The sequence below is a fragment of the Carcharhinus amblyrhynchos genome, chromosome 30, assembly GCF_965287045.1.
Source record: "Carcharhinus amblyrhynchos chromosome 30, sCarAmb.v2.hapA, whole genome shotgun sequence".
In the NCBI taxonomy this organism is placed as follows: Eukaryota; Metazoa; Chordata; class Chondrichthyes; order Carcharhiniformes; family Carcharhinidae; genus Carcharhinus; species Carcharhinus amblyrhynchos.
In genome coordinates, this window is record NC_137353.1 from 29,380,179 (window position 1) to 29,401,116 (window position 20,938).

General features: G+C 40.3%; 1 protein-coding gene across 3 annotated transcripts in view; it reads left to right on the plus strand.

Annotated features, from left to right (window-relative positions):
• Window positions 1-20,938, plus strand: part of srm (spermidine synthase) — a 35,565-nt gene that overhangs the window by 14,194 nt on the left and 433 nt on the right. The window contains exons 3-8 of one of the 3 annotated variants that reach the window (XM_080214963.1): window positions 163-255; window positions 3,969-4,122; window positions 5,007-5,090; window positions 6,289-6,434; window positions 7,823-7,945; window positions 8,588-13,388. In XM_080214963.1, the coding sequence (XP_080071089.1) occupies window positions 163-255; window positions 3,969-4,122; window positions 5,007-5,090; window positions 6,289-6,434; window positions 7,823-7,945; window positions 8,588-8,602 (615 nt within the window). In that variant the 3' untranslated portion in view covers window positions 8,603-13,388. Of the gene's footprint in view, window positions 1-162; window positions 256-3,968; window positions 4,123-5,006; window positions 5,091-6,288; window positions 6,435-7,822; window positions 7,946-8,292; window positions 8,329-8,587; window positions 13,389-20,938 lie in introns of those variants that run through there. The other 2 variants (XM_080214962.1, XM_080214964.1) reach the window with 2 other exon arrangements.

Below are 20,938 nucleotides of genomic sequence, written 5' to 3' on the forward strand. Positions count from 1 at the left end.
GAGCCAGGATGTTGTGTAGGCAGCCAATTTCAGGCCATCTATGCCTGGGGTAATTTGCTGAAATTGCTGTTCAGCGTAAATTTTTGGCAGCAAAAGGAATTTGTTGTGGAAATATGTACTGAATGGAACTGTAATTACACTCATTTTTTTTCTTAATTTCAGGTACTCATTATTGGAGGTGGTGATGGTGGTGTCCTGCGAGAAGTGGTCAAACATTCTGCTGTAGAGTCTGTAGCACAGTGTGAAATTGATGAGGTAATGAAAATGCAAGTTGTTGAAGGGTTTCTTCTGCTCTGCACAATTTTGTGCCTGTTTACTCTGCAGAGGCCTGGAATTACGTAGTTTGCAGCACAAAAAAATGCCATTTGGCCCAATTCATTTATGTTGTATAAAAACTCCCTCCCACTACTCCTAACCCTATCAGAATGCTCTTCTATTCCTTTCTTCTGTGCATGCTTATCTAATTTTCCCCTTGGACGCAGCTATGCTGTTTGCCCCAACTACTTCCTGTGGTTGCAAATTTTTAGCATTGAGTAACTATGTACAGCAAGTCTTTGATTACCATTGTGGTTGCGTTTCTGAAAAGTGGAACTTTAATGAAGCATTGTTAAATTCATTTGATGTTCCCATTTTGACCAATGTAAGGGCTGTAGTTAAGTTCTGTCGGACCTATCTCATCAGAAAATAATTGCAAGTTGAAATACTAAATTCCTATATTTGTAAATAAACTAACTTTAAAAATAAATTTAAGAATACAAAGGAAATATACTGTCTCTTTCTGTCTTCTGCTAGTTTGTTGCCTGTCCTGCTCCCCTATCCTCCTGTTTGTCACTGATCATGTCACACGCACCCCCGCCCCCCCCGAGTCTCACGAGAGGCAGGATGAGCCTCTTTCAAGTTGCAGGATAAGCAGCAAGGGAAGGTCAGCTGTGACTGGAGAGGTCAGGGAGAAGGAGAAGCTGTTCCAAAATGATATCATGACCCTACACCAGATCTGGTGCGTCCAAACAAAAATGCCAATGCAAAATGCTGTAACTTAAGATGAGGACTTGCTGTATCTCCTCAATTGCATTTGATAACTCTTGCATGTATAGTCTCTGGTTTTGGTCTTTCCACAAGTAGAAAGCTTCTCAATGTACTGTAATTATAACATAATAGAATGGTAAGGTGGCAGGAGTAAGGAAAAATGTTTTAAACTAATATTATTCTACTTGTCTTGTGAATGTAGGCTGGGGTTAAAATTTACTGCTGGTCTGAGTTGGGCAACTAGGGTGGAGTTCACAGCCAGTAACATCAGCACACTGTCTATTTGAGAAATGTGTAGCATTTGTTTTGTCAGAACCATAAAAATATACCTCTGCTTCATTGTATAAAATACCCAGGAGATTCAGTGGACACCCCAAGTAGATTTGTAATTTAACATCTTTCTATTCCATGCTGTGTCAAGCCCAAACAATTTGACTGGCTCCCTGTGATGGAACAAATCAAGTGGAATATAAAAGTTGAATATAAAAGTAGGGAGGTCTTGCTGCAGCTGTATAGGGCATTGGTGAGGCCGCAGCTGGAGTACTGTGTGCAGTTTTGGGCGCCGCACCTGCGCAAGGGTATTTTGGCCTTGGAGGGAGTGCAGAGGAGGTTTACTAGGCTGATACCGGAGTTGAGGGGGTTGAGCTATGAGGAGAGGCTGAATAAACTAGGCTTGTACTCGTTAGAGTTTAGAAGAATGAGGGGAGATCTCATTGAGACGTATAAGATGATGAATGGGATGGATAGGATAGAGGTGGAGAGACTCTTCCCGCTCAAAAAAGACAGTAGGACTAGGGGGCACAGCCTCAAGATAAAGGGGGGGCGGTTTAGAACGGAGTTGAGGAGGAACTTCTTCACTCAAAGGGTGGTGAATCTCTGGAATTCTCTGCCCGTTGAAGTGGTGGAGGCTGCCTCGCTAAATATTTTTAAGAAGCGGGTTGATGGGTTTTTGATAAGAGAGGGGATTAAGGGTTATGGGGAGAGGGCAGGAAAGTGGAACTGAGCCACGACAGATCAGCCATGATCTTATTGAATGGCGGGGCAGGCTCGAAGGGCCAGATGGCCTACTCCTGCTCCTATTTCTTATGTTCTTATGTTCTTATGGAATTTAGCCCCTGGTTATCCAGGGATGTTTTAATGAATTTGAGAGGATGGCTGCCAAAGCCTACTTGCAGAGTTGTCCAGTTTGTATTGAAAATGGGTATTTATAGCTGGATAGCTTAACTTGTAATAGTTTAGTGGATTCCTGAACAGTGGCAAACCACAAAGTGAACTATCTTCATGAAATGCCCATCATCCAATTATTACTTATGATGTTTGATCCACCACTTTTGGATTTGAATGTTAAGGAGACACAGGTGAGGCCCAGGTATTCTGTTTAAATTCAGTTTATGGTAAAGGTACAGCACATGAACAGACCTTTCGGCCCTCCAAGCCTGCACCACGATGCCTGCCTAAACTAAAACCATATGCACTTACGGAGTCAGTATCCTTACACTCCCATCATATTCGTGTATTCGTCTAGCTGCCCCTTTAAATGCTGCTATTGTATCTGTTCCCACCACCTTCCTGGGCAGCGTGTTCCAGACGTTCATCACTCAGTATGTTTAAAAAACTGCCTCCATCTCAACTGCACCATGAACTTATGTCCCCTAATACTTGACTTTTCTACCCTTGTATAGAGCATCTGATTACCAACTCTGTCCATGCCACTCTTAATCTTGTAGATCTCTACCACATCACCCCTCAACTTCTGTCATTCCAGTGAGAACAGACTGAATTTATCCAACCCCTCCTCATTGCTAATACCCTCCAGACCAAGCAACATCCTGATAAACCTTTTCTGTACCCTACCCAAAGCATCCACATCTTTCTGGTAGTGTGGCAACCAGAATTATACACTATTCTAAATGAGGCTTAACTAAGGTTCTGTACAGCTGCAGCACGACCTGCCAATTTTTATACTCAGTGCCCCGACCGATGAAGGCAAGCATGCCAAATGCTTTCTTGGCTACTTTATCCAACTACGTTGTCACTTTGTGATTGGTGGACATGTATGCCCAGATCTCTCTGCTGTCAATACTCCTAAGGGTTCTACCATTTAATGTGTAATCCCTACGTGCATTATCTCTTGTCCAGATTAAACACCATTTGCCATTTCTCCACCCAAGATCTATATCTTGCTGTACCCTCTCCACTGTCTGCAACTCCACCAATTTTTGTCGTAGTGAAACATCATACAAAATAAAATGGACTGCAATTTGTTTTTTAATACTTAGCAATATTTATTCTGCATTGCTAACTAATTGTGTGAAGTCTGAAGACAATCTCAACAACATTTATACTCGAATAAATATTACTCTGTGGGCTGGATTTGCAGCTTTCATATACCTGGTTACATGAACTTAGTGGAGTTCATCAGAACAGGATGTGGCATATGCATGCAGCATTGACAATTATTTACAAGGCTGCTATGTCCTATGAATCTTTCTTTTCATTTTCTGCTTCACTTTTATTTGAAGGGTGAGCTGCTTTTGAATGGAAGTTCCTACTGTAGAATCTGATATTCAAGTTGGCAATTCATTTTCTAATATGCCAAGCTGTTATTAATATTCAGTTCCTACCTTGCTGTATATTCTGTATTTGTAATATTTTTATGGTCATCAAGGTGTTGAATTCTAATGAGGAAATTAAATTCCCTTTCTAGCAAACTGTGTTGGCATCAGGTATTCCCAGATTAGAGAAAGTGAACCAGCCTCAGTTGTGTTTCACATGAGACCTTTTTAATAAACAGAATGTTTGTTCCATCAAGCCTGACCCAACCAGTTCCTCAGCCTAGTGTCACCTTTATTTTCCTTAATGGTGCAAGCCAGGCAGATCATTAAATGAACACATCAGTACTGCTTCTGTAACTTGAGGTTTTCTTATCTTCAATCTTTTAGGATGTAATAAAGGTTTCTAAACAATACCTTCCTGGTATGGCAGTGGGTTTCTCGAGCCCCAAGCTGAAACTGCATGTCGGTGATGGCTTTGAGTTCATGAAAGAGAACCAGGATGCATTTGATGTAATTATCACTGATTCCTCAGATCCAGTAGGTACGATTTCTGCTGAAGAGTTCAATTGGTAACAAGTGATAACTAGCTACTGGACTCTTCCAGCTGTCTTTTGAAAACATCTCCACCTAGTCATCTGCTGTAGTCTTGAATGCTTATTTAAAGGGTAAATGGTCATTTTGTTAATGACAAGAATTGTTAATCATGAAGTGTTCCTTTCTAAGATACGTATTGTACCAAGATGGGTCAAAAGCTGTATTTAGTGAGTGTAGTGGCAAGTGGAAGACTGGAATTATTTGTTTGTACGCAGAGTTAAACTCCCATCAGCAGCATTTTCAATGGAAAAGTACTTTATTCCATTTTCCTCTTTTTAATCCTTAAGGCATAATCCACATTTGGTTAACTTATTGCTTTACAAATGTAATGGTCTGATTAAATGAAGTCGGTCTTGCATTGCACAACTGAACTTGTCAGAACATGTCTGTTTTCAATAGGATTTGCAGGCTGAATGGCCTTGTTCTGTCCCAGTGTCCTGCATTTGTAGCCATTGTGTAAAACCTCTTCAGGGACAGGTAACTTGCATATGAATCATGTAAAAGCTGCTTAAGATGAGGGCACATCACTTGTGGTTACTGGCCTTTCACGGGTAAATCTTGTAAATATAAAAAATACAATTGGTGTTTTTGTGGAGAACCATTGCAGCTGCAGTAACTCCATTTTATCTTGATAACATTTGTCTTTCATAACCCACACCCTCAGCCTGACAATTTGACAATTAGAATTGTAAACAGGAAAAATCCAAAATGTCAGCTGTAAAATTGTGAAATGAATTTCTCACATTCTATTTTTGTGAAATTCAAATTCTCCATGTCCTTTCCCTCTGTTTTGCACCTATTGCTCTTGTCGTCCTCCTGTCTGATACCAAGGACCAGCTGAGAGTTTGTTTCAAGAGTCTTACTACCAGTTAATGAAGAATGCTCTGCGTGAAGATGGGATCCTTGGTGCACAAGGTAGGCAGTTTACCCTCAATAGTATTTGTACGTTTGGAGATTTCTCAATTTACAATATTCAGGATCCCACATGCTTTATTAACAAGTTCTCAATCTGCTCTACCATCTTCAACAGTTAATACATGTCTTCTTCTTCACCCCTTTTAGAATTATAACCCCTTCTATATTGCAGCCTCTTGTTTTTCCCAATCAAAGTAGAAAAATATGAAATTATGTATTAAGTTGCATTGGCCAATTGTCACATTCAATGGAGAAATCTTTGGACCAATTACCCCTTTTAACAACTTCAAAATAATTTCTCCACTAGCGATAAAGCACATTTTTCATGATGTATTCATCCTATTTCATAATCGCCTCAGCCTTTTCTACAAGGTCTGTCCCTTATGCAGTGTGTAAACTGAACCGCCTGTCTGATCAGTTATCAACATTTTGAAAGTACCATTCGAGTTTTCACTTTTGATCTCCCTTGGGTGTCGTGTCAACACTTGAGGTTTTCAGACAAACCTGAATACAAATAAAATACGTCACAACCTCAGTGGTGCACATGCTACAAGATATGAAGACTTTGCAAGCCTGTTTCTTGTAATAGAACAAACTGCCTGTTAAATTGAGGAAATGAGCAAAGAAACAATCTGATCTCTTGCATGGGTGGGGGTGGGGGAGTAATGATTCAGCTTTTGTTAGAAGCTTCAAAGATGTTAGACATTTGTGACTTTAGTGTCTACTTTAGAAGTGAAGTTTAGGACAGCCTTCTGTGCAGTGAGTTAATGAGCCATTCAAATTGAGAAGGCTCCAAGTTTGATCTGATTGCTAATTTTGGATGACCCAAAAGCAAAGGGTAGAAAAACACCAAATCTGTTGTTGCTTTTTGCTTCATGATCCCTTGAGGGTATGGCCATATGTCTGACCTATCCCAGTGAAATGATATAAAGCTGGAGCAGCAAAAGGTTTTACACAGAAACAACAAATGCTGGAAAATCTCAGCAGGTCTAACAGCATCCTGACTCAACCATGGCTCTATCTCTCTCCTCAGATGCCATCAGGCCTACTGAGATTTTCCGGCATTTTCTGTTTTTCTTTCAATTGCCACCATCCGCAGCACTTTTTCTTTATTGAAAGATTTTATAGGTTGAAACAATTTTTTAAAAAAACTTGAATACCTGGACTTTTCTTGCTGATCTAACTGTGATTTCTGCAGGTGAATGTCAGTGGCTGCACCTTGAACTCATAAAGGAGATGCGGAGGTTCTGTAAATCCTTGTTTCCTGTAGTGGAATATGCTTACAGCACAATCCCCACGTACCCCAGTGGACAGATTGGCTTTATGTTGTGCAGTAAAAATCCTGTGAGTCAAGTGCCCTTCAGTTAATTTTGTTCCTAGCGTTAAATTGTAGGTTGTTCTGCATGCTGTCTGAACAGGCATTGTGTGAAATGAATAATAAAAACAGAAAATACTGAAATTACTCAGGTCACGTGGATTCTGTTGAAAGAGCAATTGTCGAAATGTTTCGGTTGATAAAAATGACAGGGAAATGGTGGAAGTTGGGGCAATTAAGTAACAAAGCATGTTGCAAGATAATGGAAACAAGAAAATAGAGGGTTCCAGAGGAGCTATAATGGACTCCTTTTTTAGCAATTGCTCAAACAATGGGAGCAGTGGTTATGATTTGAAATTGTTGAATCAGGAAAGCTGTAAAGTTCCTCTTTGAAAGATGTAGTGATTTCCTTGAGCTTCATTGAAACAGGTGAAGGAGGCCAAGGACAGATCAAAGTGGGAGTGTGAAGGATTGAATTGACAGCCAACCTAGGATGGGAAACACCTCCATTCCAAGCATGACCCCAGGCACCATTAATCATTACTCTTTGATCTCCCCTGCCTTTCATCCTTTCATAATTCCCTTTTTTTTCTTTCTATTTCCCCTGCCTGTGCTGGGGCTTATCTTATTTCTGGATTTCCAGTACCTGGAGCACTTTACCTTTGAAGTCAAGTTCAGAAATTGTTTCGTTCATTAGAATCATACAGTACAGAAAAGGCCCTTCAGCCCATTGAGTCTGCACTGCCGCATGAAAAAACATTTTGCCATTAAATATGAAGTACGAATGGCCAATTATTCTTGACATACAGATGTTCACTACCTCTACCCACTATATTAAAGCCAATACTAACCATTCTTACCTTACTGAGAATAAAATTGAGTTGACCATGACACTTTCATAAATTGTCTTGAGTATCTTCAGGGGCACAGTATTGGTGAGGGACCAGGTTTCCATTGGCACTGCCTGTCAGTAGGTTTTACATTTTAATGTGCTTGTGCCTTTTGACACTGGCCTATGCAGACTTCCTATGCCATCAGGACAAATCTTAGGACAGAATTATGGTCATGTAGCTGTGACAAACTCACATGTTCTGTCCCCTTGTGTAAATTGAGTTTGGTGTTAAGAGAACCTGCAACCTTGGAAATAAAATCAAATGTTTGCCAAGTCAACAAAGTCAGCCAATTGCCTCTTTCACAGTGAAGGTTGTTAACTGTGTAAAGTTGTACTTTACAGACATTCAAAATAAATTACACGGACATTGGTGCCTGGCAAGAACAGCAAGCAAAGTGGCTTTCAAGTGCATTTGTTTGAGTAGTTAGAATTGGAAGCATCTTCATGCGGTCATTCCTCTAGATTGTAACATCTTTGACAGGGTTTTATTGTTGGTGAAACCTTATTGATTGGATTATCTTATAGGAAACTAATTTTCGTGAACCTGTGAGACAACTGTCAGCAGCGGAAGTGGACAAGATGCAACTGAAATACTACAATGCTGATATGCACCGGGCAGCATTTGTTCTGCCAGAGTTTGCCAGAAAGGTAATCCAATCGGATCAGCTTAATTCTGCTAGTCTTGAAGTTTCGTATGTCAGTTTTAACATGTTCTCCCCCATGGTGTGGACACTTGCCTCACCCCTTCTGCTGAATCCCTTATCAATGCCCAGCAAGTTCTTGTAACATTAAAACTCACTGTTCTTCTGACTTGTGGAAATGGTGATTAAACTGAGATTGTTGCCAGTTTTGATGTTTCAGTTCAGGTGGCAGTTTAAAAATCCTGTGGTAGTATTTTAAGCAGCAGACTGCCTTGATGTTGCAGTGTATTGTGGTTTAACATGACTGGTTCTGCCATTCTTGTATGAAATGCTTTGACATTTCAATTTATGCAGATTCGTCAGGTCAAGATTTGACGATGACCAAAGCAATATCAACTCATTTTGGAAACTGATTCCCTCAGTTTTTCAAATACACTGTGACCAAAATGGAAATATCCTTGCAAAGGGACTGCTATCTGCCATACATTTTTGTGGTGACTGAGTTTTTCTTGCATGAGATTTCTGGGATTTCACTACAATTTTGGGATCACTTCATGTAAGCCTATTCGTTATAAATACTTTTGTTTCTGAAAATGAGTTCTTGCAGTAGAAACAAATGATTTTTCTCCACTCCCTTTATGTCTTGCAGGCACTCGATGCATAAAACCAATTCCATTGCTCAGTGTTGGCTGCCTTCAACTCGAAGAAATTTTTACAAATTTTATCGTCGGTTTATAATGGACCTGTAACGTACCGTACTGCAAATTAACCCTTTCCTGTCTTCAAAGAGGAAACTTGTCGTCGGCCCAGGAAGTCAGGAAATAGCAGCATTTGATGTGAATAAAAGACCAAGTTTTAGTAATTTTTAAGGAGAGTCATGGCCTTGTGATCTTCCCCCTGGACTTTTGGGTGATCGCTGATTCTTGTGGAGTTGGTGAGGTGTACAGTGGACCTCTAGACCTTGTAAGGTCATCTGACTAACCAGTAACCTCAATTTATAGACACCGCATGTGGCTGACAGCGTGGACCGCTGAGGCTTTAATCCGTGGTCCCAGACTGGGAAGGGTTAAAACATTTTAAGAAAATACTAATAAAATGCAACCATATAATGTTTGGAATTTGAACTTGTGTGAAAACTTTTGACATCAAGTACTTTCAAACTGAGACATAGGAACAAACAAGTCCTGATTTTGATTTATGTCTAAACAGCATGCTTAAATCTCTAAAGTGTGATGCTTTCTTTGGTAGGATGCCTTACAATTGCTTTGGAAAAGCAACTGTTAGTTCAATGTATAGTGAATTGCAATGCACTCTTTCCTTCCCATTTCCCATGTGGTCATCTTTTCTTTCCCCTTCACCCTTTTGTTCCTCTTTCTTATGAAATGTCTTTTCTTTTCCCTGTCACTGTTGTTCCCCTTTTTCTGTATGTGTGCTTGTCCAGTTGTGTATTTCTCTCTCCCTCCTGTCAAATCATTGCAAACAACTTCCATCTGGTAATATATGCCTTGTTAATTTATTGATTTGTTGAAGACACGAAGGGGCTTGACAGGTGGATGTTGAAGGGTTGCTTCCCTTGACTGGGGAATTTATAACATGGGGGCGTAAGGGACGATCGTTTAGGACTAATGAGAAATTTCTCCACTCAATCTTTGGAATTCTCAACCTCAAAAGATATGTGCCATCACTGATTTTAATGTTGAGGTAGACTGATGTTTGGTCATCCAATTGGTGATCTAGGGATATGAGGACCAGGTAGGAAAATCAGAAGATCAACCATAATGTGCACAACAGGCTTGAGGGGCTATGTGGTTCACACCTCTTCCTATATCTCTCTAACTGAGCACAAAGATAATCCTTTTATAGTGAAACTATGCTCTGATGTTCCTGATTATAATCCAGTGCTTTACACTTAAAGGATGAGTTTTAACTGGAATAAGTAAAGGTGCACAATATATCAAGTAATGGGATGCGTTAGACATGTTGATGAAAACTTGGTAGATAAAATAGAGTGGAAGGGAATGAAGGTGACAATCCTGAAGATACCATGGCACCAGAAGATTTTTATTCATTCTGGATAACTATTGAAACTTGTCCACTGGAGGCAAGTGAATTTCATCATTTGAACGTTTGAAATCATAATCTTCAGATGGTTAATTTCCTCAGACTTGTGTTTAAGAGAACGTGTCTTGAACAGATTGAAATCCTGGTCCCTGTTAATTGCACAACCTCAGTGAAATATCCCAAGAAGTGTTCTTATCAAATTGTTACTCAAATCAATGACTTGCTTCTCCCAAATTCAGTCAGCCATTGATCCGCTCAATGATTACTACCCCCCACTGCTTTCAGTAGAGCTCCTTGTTTTTTGGTGTTTATGGAGTGAGGAAGGTGACTGATTTCCTTGAGTCTTCAGATGAAGATTTGCTTTTTTAATGATTTGCATCACCCCCAATTTCCCCCACTACCAATCTGTCCTTTCACTTTCAAAGTCTGGAGTTGGCTCACAGGCTATCATTTGTAGTTTTATGCAATAATCCAGTGGAAGCTCCAATGAAGGTCATTAGTTTCATGAAAAAAATGGAATATGATCTATACACCAGTAGGAATTTTCATGTAATAAAATGGAATTTAATTCATTGGGACCATTGATTTACAGTTAGCAATCACCATTTACATTTAGTTCCATGTTCATAGAAAAACAGATGTAGTGAAAAAACTAAGCTCAAAAATATTAGAATTGCATGCAATAAGGGAAATCTAACCTATTAAGTGATCAGCACACAAGTATGCTGTCCAAATCATAACTCAGCTTGTTTTTAACCTGATTTATATGGGGAGTTGTTTGTTACCTATGCTAAGGTTTTAAAACACAAACCATATTTCTAACATTGCTTACACTTGCACAATTGACAGTAATGTTGGTCCAACGTGTTGAGCAATTTTAAGTCTTGCAGGGCCTTTAAACCTTTATTCTGACTGGTGGACCTATAGCATCCATGTGTGCTAATGTTCCCAAGTGGAAGTTACTACATGGCATAGTTTCATTTCCAGTAGTTACTGACGCATCATTTCAAATGCAATACTTTAGATAGGGAAATAATTACTACTCTGAATTGAGGTAAACTGACATTAGCACCAAGAACCTGTCACATTGGAATTTTCTGGTTGTTTGGGATTCTAACTTTATTCATAAAGTGACTCTGTCTTAAGTAATTTAATTTCCATTTCTATTGTACTTTTTTGAAATTATTGCACTTGAAGGATTAGAATTTAAAATCAGTGGGCAGTGTATGATGGAAAGTGACCCTTATTTCTTTCTGTTGGGCTACAATTTTGAGAAATTGAGAAATATTGGAGTTTAGGGTGAGGGCAGAGGAGTGGCTTTTCTTTGCAAAGTAGAATTGGGCACTTTCTATAAACTGTAAGGCTACTGCTTCACCTCTGGGACCTGGGTTTAAATCCAACAAACTCTGAAGTTTTTGTGTACTAATTTCCAATGACTGTAAAGCCCCTGTAAAACTAGTTTTGGCAGTCTAAACCTTAGTTATCTTCACTGCACAACCTGTATATAATTTAGCACTGAAATATCTACCTTGTAGTTGTGGGAGATGGCAAGTATGCATGATCTGCGGCTTTTCTGCGTCCAATGGTAAAGTATTTGATCTGGAACATACCTGTCACCTTGAATACAATCTTAAATGGAGGACCTGCTTGTCATTAGTTTTGGGGTGAGTTTTACTTGAACTATAGCAGCAACATAAGACACCACAGTGGCAGTGGTCAGCACTGCTGCCTCACAGCACTAGGGACCTGGGTGTAATTCCCAGCTTGGATCACTGTACAGTGTGTGCACATTCTTGCTGTGTCTAAGTTTCCTCCCACAGTCCAAAGGATGTGTTTGTTAGGTCCATTGATTGTTGTCCCTCTGCACCTGAACAGGTGTGGTGACTAGGAGATTTTCAATAACTTGCTTGCAGTGTTAATGTAAGCCTACTTGTGACACCAATAAATAAACTTTGAAACTATATGCAGCGGTTAATCTGATTACAAGCAGGAGTGGTGTAGCTTTGGTTTAGCAGATACTTGGAAATAGAAAATGTAGACCATTTTTGAAGAAAATGACTGACTTTAATGTTTGAATACACAACATGCTATGATCACCAAATGCTGTTCATGCAATTTTGGTTGACATATCAAATTTTGTTGAATACTTTGGTACTTAGTTCTGTCTTCCTTATGGCCCAACAGTTTAAGGTCTCTTAGCACAACTACAAGTGTGATTTTTCATTTCTATCCTATTTTTGCTCTTCCACCCAGTGAATGAATTAGTTGTTCAGTGTTAGCTTAAATTTAAGCTTAATCTGATGTAGCACAGGTCAACAGCTGCGGAGGAAAGAGAGGCTAATGTTTTGGAGTACTTACAGAAGCTACTATCTGAAGGGCTAATTTGTCGTCCTGCTCTACAGGTGCTGTCTGCTCTGAAATTTTCAGCATTCCCTGTTGTATGTACTTTTTAATACTATTGACGGAGCAATTACAAATCCTGTAGTTTGGCTTCTCAGCTCCTTCCCAATTTCTAGTTACATTTTGGCTTCAATGATCCTATAGTTCATTCTGGTTGTGTAAGTGGCTGCCCCCTAGAGGGGCATGCAGAGAGTGACTTGGGATTTTAATGTATTTGCTCACTGTTAAGATAACTAACCTTTTTTAATCAAGGTTTGGATTTTTAAATCTGCAATAATTTGATATCTGGTTTGGTTTATTTGAGTAAGAACAAAGTCTTAATCCCTCTTTGTTCAGTCATGAGTATGACTTGACATCTGCAATGAGTACAAAGTTACAAGAGATTTCCTCCTGTTCAACTAACAACATCAGAAACCTATTTACAATATCATTGTGCACCAAACGTGGGCGGCAGTGGTTAGCACTATATGCAGCGGTTAATCTGATTACAAGCAGGAGGAGTATAGCTTTGGTTTCAGCAGATACTTGGAAATAGAAAATGTAGACCATTTTTGAAGAAAATGACTTTAATGTTTGAATGCACAACACGCTAAAATCACCAAATGCTGTTCATGCAATTTTGGTTGACATATTGCATTTTGTTGAATACTTGGTACTTAAAATTCTCTCGCTTATGGCCCAACAGTTTTCAAGATTTCTTAGTACAATGACAAGTGTGGTTTTTCATTTCTGTGCTATTTTTGCTCTCCCACCCAGTGGATGAATTAATTCTTCAACGTTAGTTTAAGTTTAATCTGATGCAGCACAGGTCAACATTGTCTCTACCTTTAAGACTTGATTAGCTGTGAAGACTCTCATTCCAATCATTATTCTGTAAATTGAGTTTGTCTTTATATGCCCTGTTTGTGAAAAGAATTCCCACTCACCTGACGAAGGAGCAATGCTCTGAAAGCTAGTGGTGTTTGCTACCAAATAAACCTGTTGGACTTAACTTGGTCTTGTAAGACTTCTTACTGAGGAAAAAGCACCAGGGATCCAGGTTCAATTCCAGCCTTGGGTGATTGAGTTTGTTCTGAGTCTGCAAGGGTTTCCTCCCACAGTCCAAAAATGTGTGGGTTGGGTGGATTGGCCATGCTAAATTGGCACTTAGTGTCAAGGGGATTGGCAGATTAAATATGGGGATAAGGCCTGGGTGGAATTGTTGTTGCAGGCTCAATGGGCTGAATAGGCTCCTTCTGCACTGTAGATAGTCTATATTCAAATATATAATTTTCACTAATATTGGAATGACTTCCAATCACCATGGCAGTAAACTGACATGAAAGTGGTGGGCATCCAAAATTCATTTTTTTGAAACTTACCTTGTTTATACAAAACATGACCAGATATTTCCCCTTGTATTTCTGAATTCCATTTTAAAATATACTGAGAACCATTGAATCCTTCCTTTAGCAGCAACATCTGCATGTCAGGTTATCTAATTTGAGATTTATGATGTATCATAATGTAGTATTTTATTATTTATTCATATTGACTGATGTATAAATCTGCACACTTTTAATGCTACAGAAAAAAATAAAGCTTGAAACACTCAACTTTTCTAATTTAGAATAGCTTTTGTCCATGTGCAACTTAGATTTCCTACTTCCTAAGATACTTCTATTAAAACTCTGCTTGGATTATTGGTTTCTGGGGTGGCTTGCAAATGTACCATAGGGGTTTGGTTCCTGTCAGTATTGATACACTCTGCATAAATTTCTAGGATTCACCTGTTTTATTTTAAGTGCATTACACAAAATAAATAATCATAACCCATACAGAACTTCAGTTGAATTCTTGAGGTCCTAGAATCTGTAGCCATTTTGAACACTTAGTTGACTTTGAGTAAAGTTCAGAAATTGTTGGTGTTGGTGGTCATATTTTATTGAAGACTAGAAATTATCTACATCTCAAACAAAACTAAAGAAATATTTCTATGAAGTCACTTAAGTGGCTTTGACTGTAAAGCAATGTATTAGTTTTGAAGCACAGTCCCTTGTAATACAATACCATCAGCATTGCTGTTGTGCTTGTGTCTATATCAAGCAATGACTAGTATTTAGCATTGCTACTCTCCTGCCTTTTGGGTTCAGATCTCAGAATAGACCTAGGGTCAAGATCCTGGAGTACTCATCCTAACAGGTGTGTGGTGCACCTGCAGCCTGGAGTGCAGTAGTTCAAGAAAGCAGCCACCTTCTCGAGGACAATTAGGAATAGTCAATGGTGCTCACATCCCATAGTTTTTTTAATTCATTATTTTAATTCTATTTGGCATATTTGCATGCTCAAGAAAATGTCAAGATGAAGAAATGTTAATGTAGTTTAGTCATCTTATTAACTGATCAAGCTGGTATTCTGAAGCATTTTCAAAAACAATCCTGAGGAACTCAAAATTGGCAATCAAAACAAAGTTTATCATCCCTTGCTCAGCTGAATCCATCAGCAGGATTTGGAGTTTAGCTGAGCCTTCATAATGAGCTGTTCTTATATGGCTGTGTCAACAAGGACTCCAGAACTGAATATATTAAAACCTTCAAAGTAGCAGAACAAATAGCTAGCTACTGCACTTCTGAATATATGGCTGACCACTTAATCAAAAATCTTAACCTTCAAAACAATAGAACAGATGTATAAGTTGATGTCTGAGTTGTCAATCAATTAAAAGATGTAAACACAGGGTCCAATTGATGCAGTAAAATGAGTCTCTGGAATGCAGAAGAACACTTTATCAAGTGAATAATATATTCTAATGCATCTGGATCATTTAATCATCATTAACCTTTTCTAAGCAAAGCTGCAACAAAAATTACTATTAATACATTTAACCATTGTATTGTGAAGTTGGCAAAATCTTTTGAACATACTTGTCCAAAGGTTCCCAATTCCAGCTTAGGCTTTGCCCAGCATTCATGACTCCTTTGAAATATGATGGTCCAAAATGCCAATGCCCCTAATGGAGATAGCAAGGTCAGGAATGCAGTGCTGAGTATGGGCTTTCTTGCACCAATTGAAAATAGCTAGTGCCAGGAATGGGGTCAGGAATCCCTCATTATTTCTCAAGCCTGCTTGTGTCCTTTCCAACATGGACAGAAGCATGAAAATCTACCCATGCAGCACACTGCAGTCAAAAGTCACATCCCCAGCTCAAATATAGACTGGCAATTATCTCAGAACTGTGGACTTGAGAAAGGACCGAAGCCATATTCAGACAGAAGCATTTGGCATGAATTGCTCCATTATGTACATGGCTGGCCGTTTCTCATTTCTTGACCTCCTGGTTATTTAAATCCAGTGAGGGCGGCCAGTGTTTAAGGGGCAGCAAAATAGAACTGTTGAAATGACTGAATCAATTTGGTATAGCTGAGGGGAAAAATAAGTCACCAGTTATTTCTCAGTGTTGAAAAGACTAAGTTGTAAAGAGTGCGAAGTTTGTAAAAGCACTTGATAAAGGAATAACCTGATGTATAAAATGCAATTATTGCTAATTTTGAGGGAATGGCATTTTAAGTACATATGTTACTGTGGATATCTCAGTTCATCTCTACAGTCTAAGTGAGTGGGCGAGGGTCTGGCAGATGGAGTACAATGTTGGTAAGTGTAAGGTCATCAATTTTCATAGCTTCACACAAAGGGTTGTGAATCTCTGGAATTCCCTGCCCAGTGAAGCAGTTGAGGCTTCCTCCTTGAAAGATAAATTTTTGAACAGTAAAGGAATTGAAGGTTATGGTGAGCGGGCAGGTAAGTGGAGCTGAGTCCACTAAAAGATCAGCCATGATCTTATTGAATGGCGGAGCAGGCTCGAGGGGCCAGATGGCCTACTCCTGCTCCTAGTTCTTGTGTTCTTATTAATTAAAATGAGATCTGTTGTTACTTCATTTTTTTTTAAGAAACAGAAGAAATGTCTTTGAGGTGCAGGGTAGCTTCAGTGGAAGTAATTTAAAGAGGTTTTCTGTTCATTGTGCTAGAAATGTTGTCATCTTAAATTTTGGCCAATAGAGATAGTCAGCACTGTGAAGATATAAGGTGCAGTCAATGCTTAATATGGAAGCTAGCAAAGTTGGATGGAACACACCTAAAGGGTGTAACGGGCTACTGCTGACAGCTTGTACATTTAGTTCACTTCAAGTGGTGCTCACCTTTTCTCAATTTTGTGCCCTGTGCTTGGACACGCAGCTGCCTTGCAGCATGCTTATTGCATGCCATAGTCATGGTAAAGCACAAACAGTATGAAGTTTAAGTGCTGTCTGCATCTGAAAGCATGGGTGCGGGCTAAATTGTACAGCTTGATCCTCATACTTGTTTTGTGGCCAGATATAATTTATGTGACTTAGACAGTACAGAAGGACAACATTCAGCCCTTCAGGCCTGCACTGACAATATCCCCCTCAGATCCTATCCCCATAACTACCCTGTCAATCCCTGTGATGCTAAGAGGCAATTTTAGTATGATCGATCCACCTAACCAGCACGTCTTTCTGATCGTGGGAGGAAACCGGAGCACCCAGAAGAAATCCATGCAGGCTCGAGGCTGGGAATCGAACGCAGGCCCCTGCTGCTGAGGTGGCAGTGCTAACCACTATACTGCTCAGTACACCACCCATGTAAAAGGACAAGTGTGGTCTCTTGTTTGACATATCTCATCCCAATTGCAGCGTACAAGACCTCCCTTGTCTATTAACTATAGATGATATAGGATGGAATATTACCACATGGGGGTGGGGGGTGGGGAAAGGAATACTTAAAGTACAGCTATTTTCCTTTTAAATATCTTTTCTAATTTACTTTGTTCTTTTGTGGCCTTTTTCTTTACAAAGCACTCATATTACACATTTGAAGATCAAAAGTGACTTGGCAGCTGCCCTGAAAACCTAACTGCCTTTACATCAGCACCATCACTGCAGCAGCTGCCACACCTAGTTAGCACTGGCTGCGGGGAGAGGTCTGTGCAGGTTTCCAGTTACCTCAGTGGCCTTGAGGGCACCCCTAGCTTAGCTCCAACTTGTGAACATCTGATGCAGGCGTGCAGCAGAACAAACGTTTTGATCTTTTTTTTGCTCTGAATAACGGCAACAGCAGCAGCAAGATGCAGCCACTTAACACCACTGCATTTTGCAAAGTGTGGTGGCCATTGACAGCATCCATATAGAAATCCTGTAGCCTTCGTGTCAATAACTCCATGTGTATCTTGTGGCTGGGAAGGGTTTACTATGATGATGCCCATTAAGTTTTCAGTGTGACAATTGTTTCATTAACTTGCATTTCCAAAAAGAGTAGATGTTCCTCAATTAGTGTGTGTGTGTGCGCGCGCATATACACATGGTATATGTGTGTTCATGTGTGGAAGTGGGAGTTTATCTTTGTGCATCAGTGTGGGTGTGAGTGTGTGTTTGTGCATGTTTTAAGTTTAAGCTTATTTTATTAGTGTCGCGAGTACGCTTACATTAACTCTGCAAAGCAGTTACTGTGAAAATCCCCTAGTCGCCACACTCCTATTCGGGCATGCTGAAGCAGAATTTAGCAAGGCCAATGCACCTAATCAGCGCGTATTTCAGACTGTGGGAGGAAACGAGAGCACCCAGAGGAAACTCCCGCTGACGTGGCAACAATGTGCAGACTCCACACACACTGATCCTAGCTGGGAATCAAATCTGGGTCACTGGCACTGTGAGATAGCAGTGCTAACCACTGTGCCAGGATATAGCTCTTGGCACGAAAGGGATCAAGAGAGATGGGGTGAAGGGAGGGTCAGGATATTGAATTCGATGATCAGCCATGATCAAGATGACTGGCAGAACAGGCTCGAAGAGCTAGATGGCCTAGTTTCTTCATATCCCTTGATTTCCTGACAGGCCCAAAATCTCAACCTCAAATATATTCAGTGTTGGAGCACTGATAACCTGCTGGGGTAGAGAATGTCAAAGATTCATAATCTTTTAAGTGAAGAAATTTTTCTTATACTTAGTTCTCAATGATTGGTCCCTTATCTGCAAACTGAGTGGCATAGCGGTTAGCACTGCTGCTTCACAGCACCAGGGACCCAGGTTCAATTCCTGGCTTGGGTCACTGTCCGTGTGGAGTCTGCACATTCTCCCCGTGTCTCTGTGGGTTTGCTCCGGTTTCTGAAAGATGTGCTGGTTAGGTGCATTGGCACTGGGCTGTAGTGACCAAGGAAATTTCACAGCAACTTCATTGCAGTGTTAATATAAGCCTTACTTGTGAGTAATATATAACCTTTTAAGTTTGTGGCCATTGGAAGGTAATCACCTCAGCCCTAGGGCATCACTACACCACTTATATAGGATAATATTCTATGCTTAACCAACCAATCTCGCGTTGCCTCCATATAGTCAGAGTGGGCATTTTCTGATGATTACACAGCGTTCAGCACCTATCTCAACTCCTCAGATACTGAGAGAGTCTGCACCCACGTGAAGGAAGACCTGAACAACATTCAGACGCCAGCTGATAAAAGAGCATGTGTCACATCGTAAAAGTTCCAGGCAATTATCATTTTCACAAACTGAGAATCTAAGCATCTGCTCATGATGTTCAATGGAATTGCTGAGTCCAGCACCACCAACATTCTAGAGATTACCATTCGCCAGAAACTTGACCATCCATTTGGCTACAAAAGCAGCCTGGGAATTTTGCAATGAGTGACTTATCTCCTGACTTCCCAAAGCCTATTCATCTCTGGGGAAGAACAATCTAGTGCAATGATGGAACAGTGTATGTTACTCCAAGGGTGAATTTGCATACAAAGTTAACACATACGGAACAGTTTTGACTCTACAAGAGCGCTCAACTTTGACATTTTCTAGCACTGCTGACTCATAGCAGCAGAGACTCGGGTTTGATGTGCAGAGTCTGCACATTCTCCCCATGTCTGCGCGTGTTTCCTCCCACAGTCTGAACGTTGTACTGGTTAGGTGCATTGGCCATGCTAAGTTTTCCCCCTCAGTGTACCCAGACAGGTGCTGGAATGTGATGACTAGGGAGTTTTCACAGTAACTTCATTGCAGTGTTAATGTATGCCTACTTGTGATACCAACAAATAAACTAAAATAAGTTTTTCACTCAGAGGTGGTGGGTGAGTGGAATCGGCTGCTGTCGGTGGTGGTGGAGGCAAACTCGATAGGGTCTTTCAAGAGACTTCTGGATGAGTACATGGGACTTAATAGAATTGAGGGTTATAGGTAACCTAGTAGGTATGGATATCATCGGTGCAACTTGTGGGCTGAAGGGCCTGTTTGTACTGTAGTTTTTCTATGTTCTAAACTAAAAACTTGAAATAGTCTGAAAGGGAAACATAAAGATGCACTTTCACAGATTTCATTAGTGAACATAAAGAGATATTTATTAGTAAGAAATGTACAACACGCGCATGACTGTAGCTAGCTTCCAAAATGTGTCTGCCTAGTGCCTCTCACATCCTGGGATGATTCCCCACTCTGAGTCTCAATTAGTTGTTTGGATCAGGTGATCCTTACTCTGCTGTGTTGCCCTTCAGGGGACAATCACCACAGGTGGGAACTAAGAAAGTTGACCCTAGCAAACAATTCACTGTAGGGAGATATACGAACACCAGGGGCCAAAAACATAAAAGTTAATAACCTTGTATATGCCAAGCTGGATGAGGGTAAAAACCAAACAGAGTTCTAAAAAGAGGGAGTAACTCAGATACAGCTCAAACAAGAAGCCCATGTCATGATGTAAAAGTGGTTACTTGGGATTGTTGCATAAACTGTTCCTTCCAAAATGTTGGAGGGAGGAAAATATTTCTAGATGGAAGCTTGAAGCACAACTGTAAATAGTGAAGGGGCACATGTCCAGGATTTCCTGAGGGCCTGTGGAACTTTGTTGTCGTAACTTCAGTGTGAGCTTGGCGGAAGCCATTGCAAGCACACACAAGCAGAATTTCTATCAGAGTTATGGCAGTGGAGCAGCAGGAAACGCCAGTGAAATTCATTTCCATAATCAAGCGCCCATCGAAGAGTCTGGGCCCATCTCCCCACTAAACGTAAAATTCTGAAACTTTTGTGTCCGCACAGGCCAATATCTACAATGAATACGGGCATTGCAGTTTTTGAATGAAAAGAGGGAATCTGTTTCTCGTTTTAAAAATGACAATTGCTGGACGGCACAGCGGTCAGCACTGCTGCCTCACAATGCCAGGGACCTGGGTTCAATTCCGGCCTCGGGTCACTGTCTGTGTGGAGTTTGCGCATTCTCCCCATGTCTGCGTGGGTTTCCTCTGGGTGCTCCGGTTTCCTCCCACATTCCAAAAATGTGCAAGTTAGGTTGATTGGCCCATGCTAAATTGCCGCTTAGTAGGTTACACACATGTAGGGTAAATATGTGTGGTTACGGGGATAGGGCCTCGAGGGGCTGAATAGCTTCCTTAAGTTTTAAGATTATTTATTAGTGTCACAAGTCAGCTGACATCAACACTGTAATGAAATCATTGTGAAAATCCCCTAGTCGCCACACTCTGATGCCT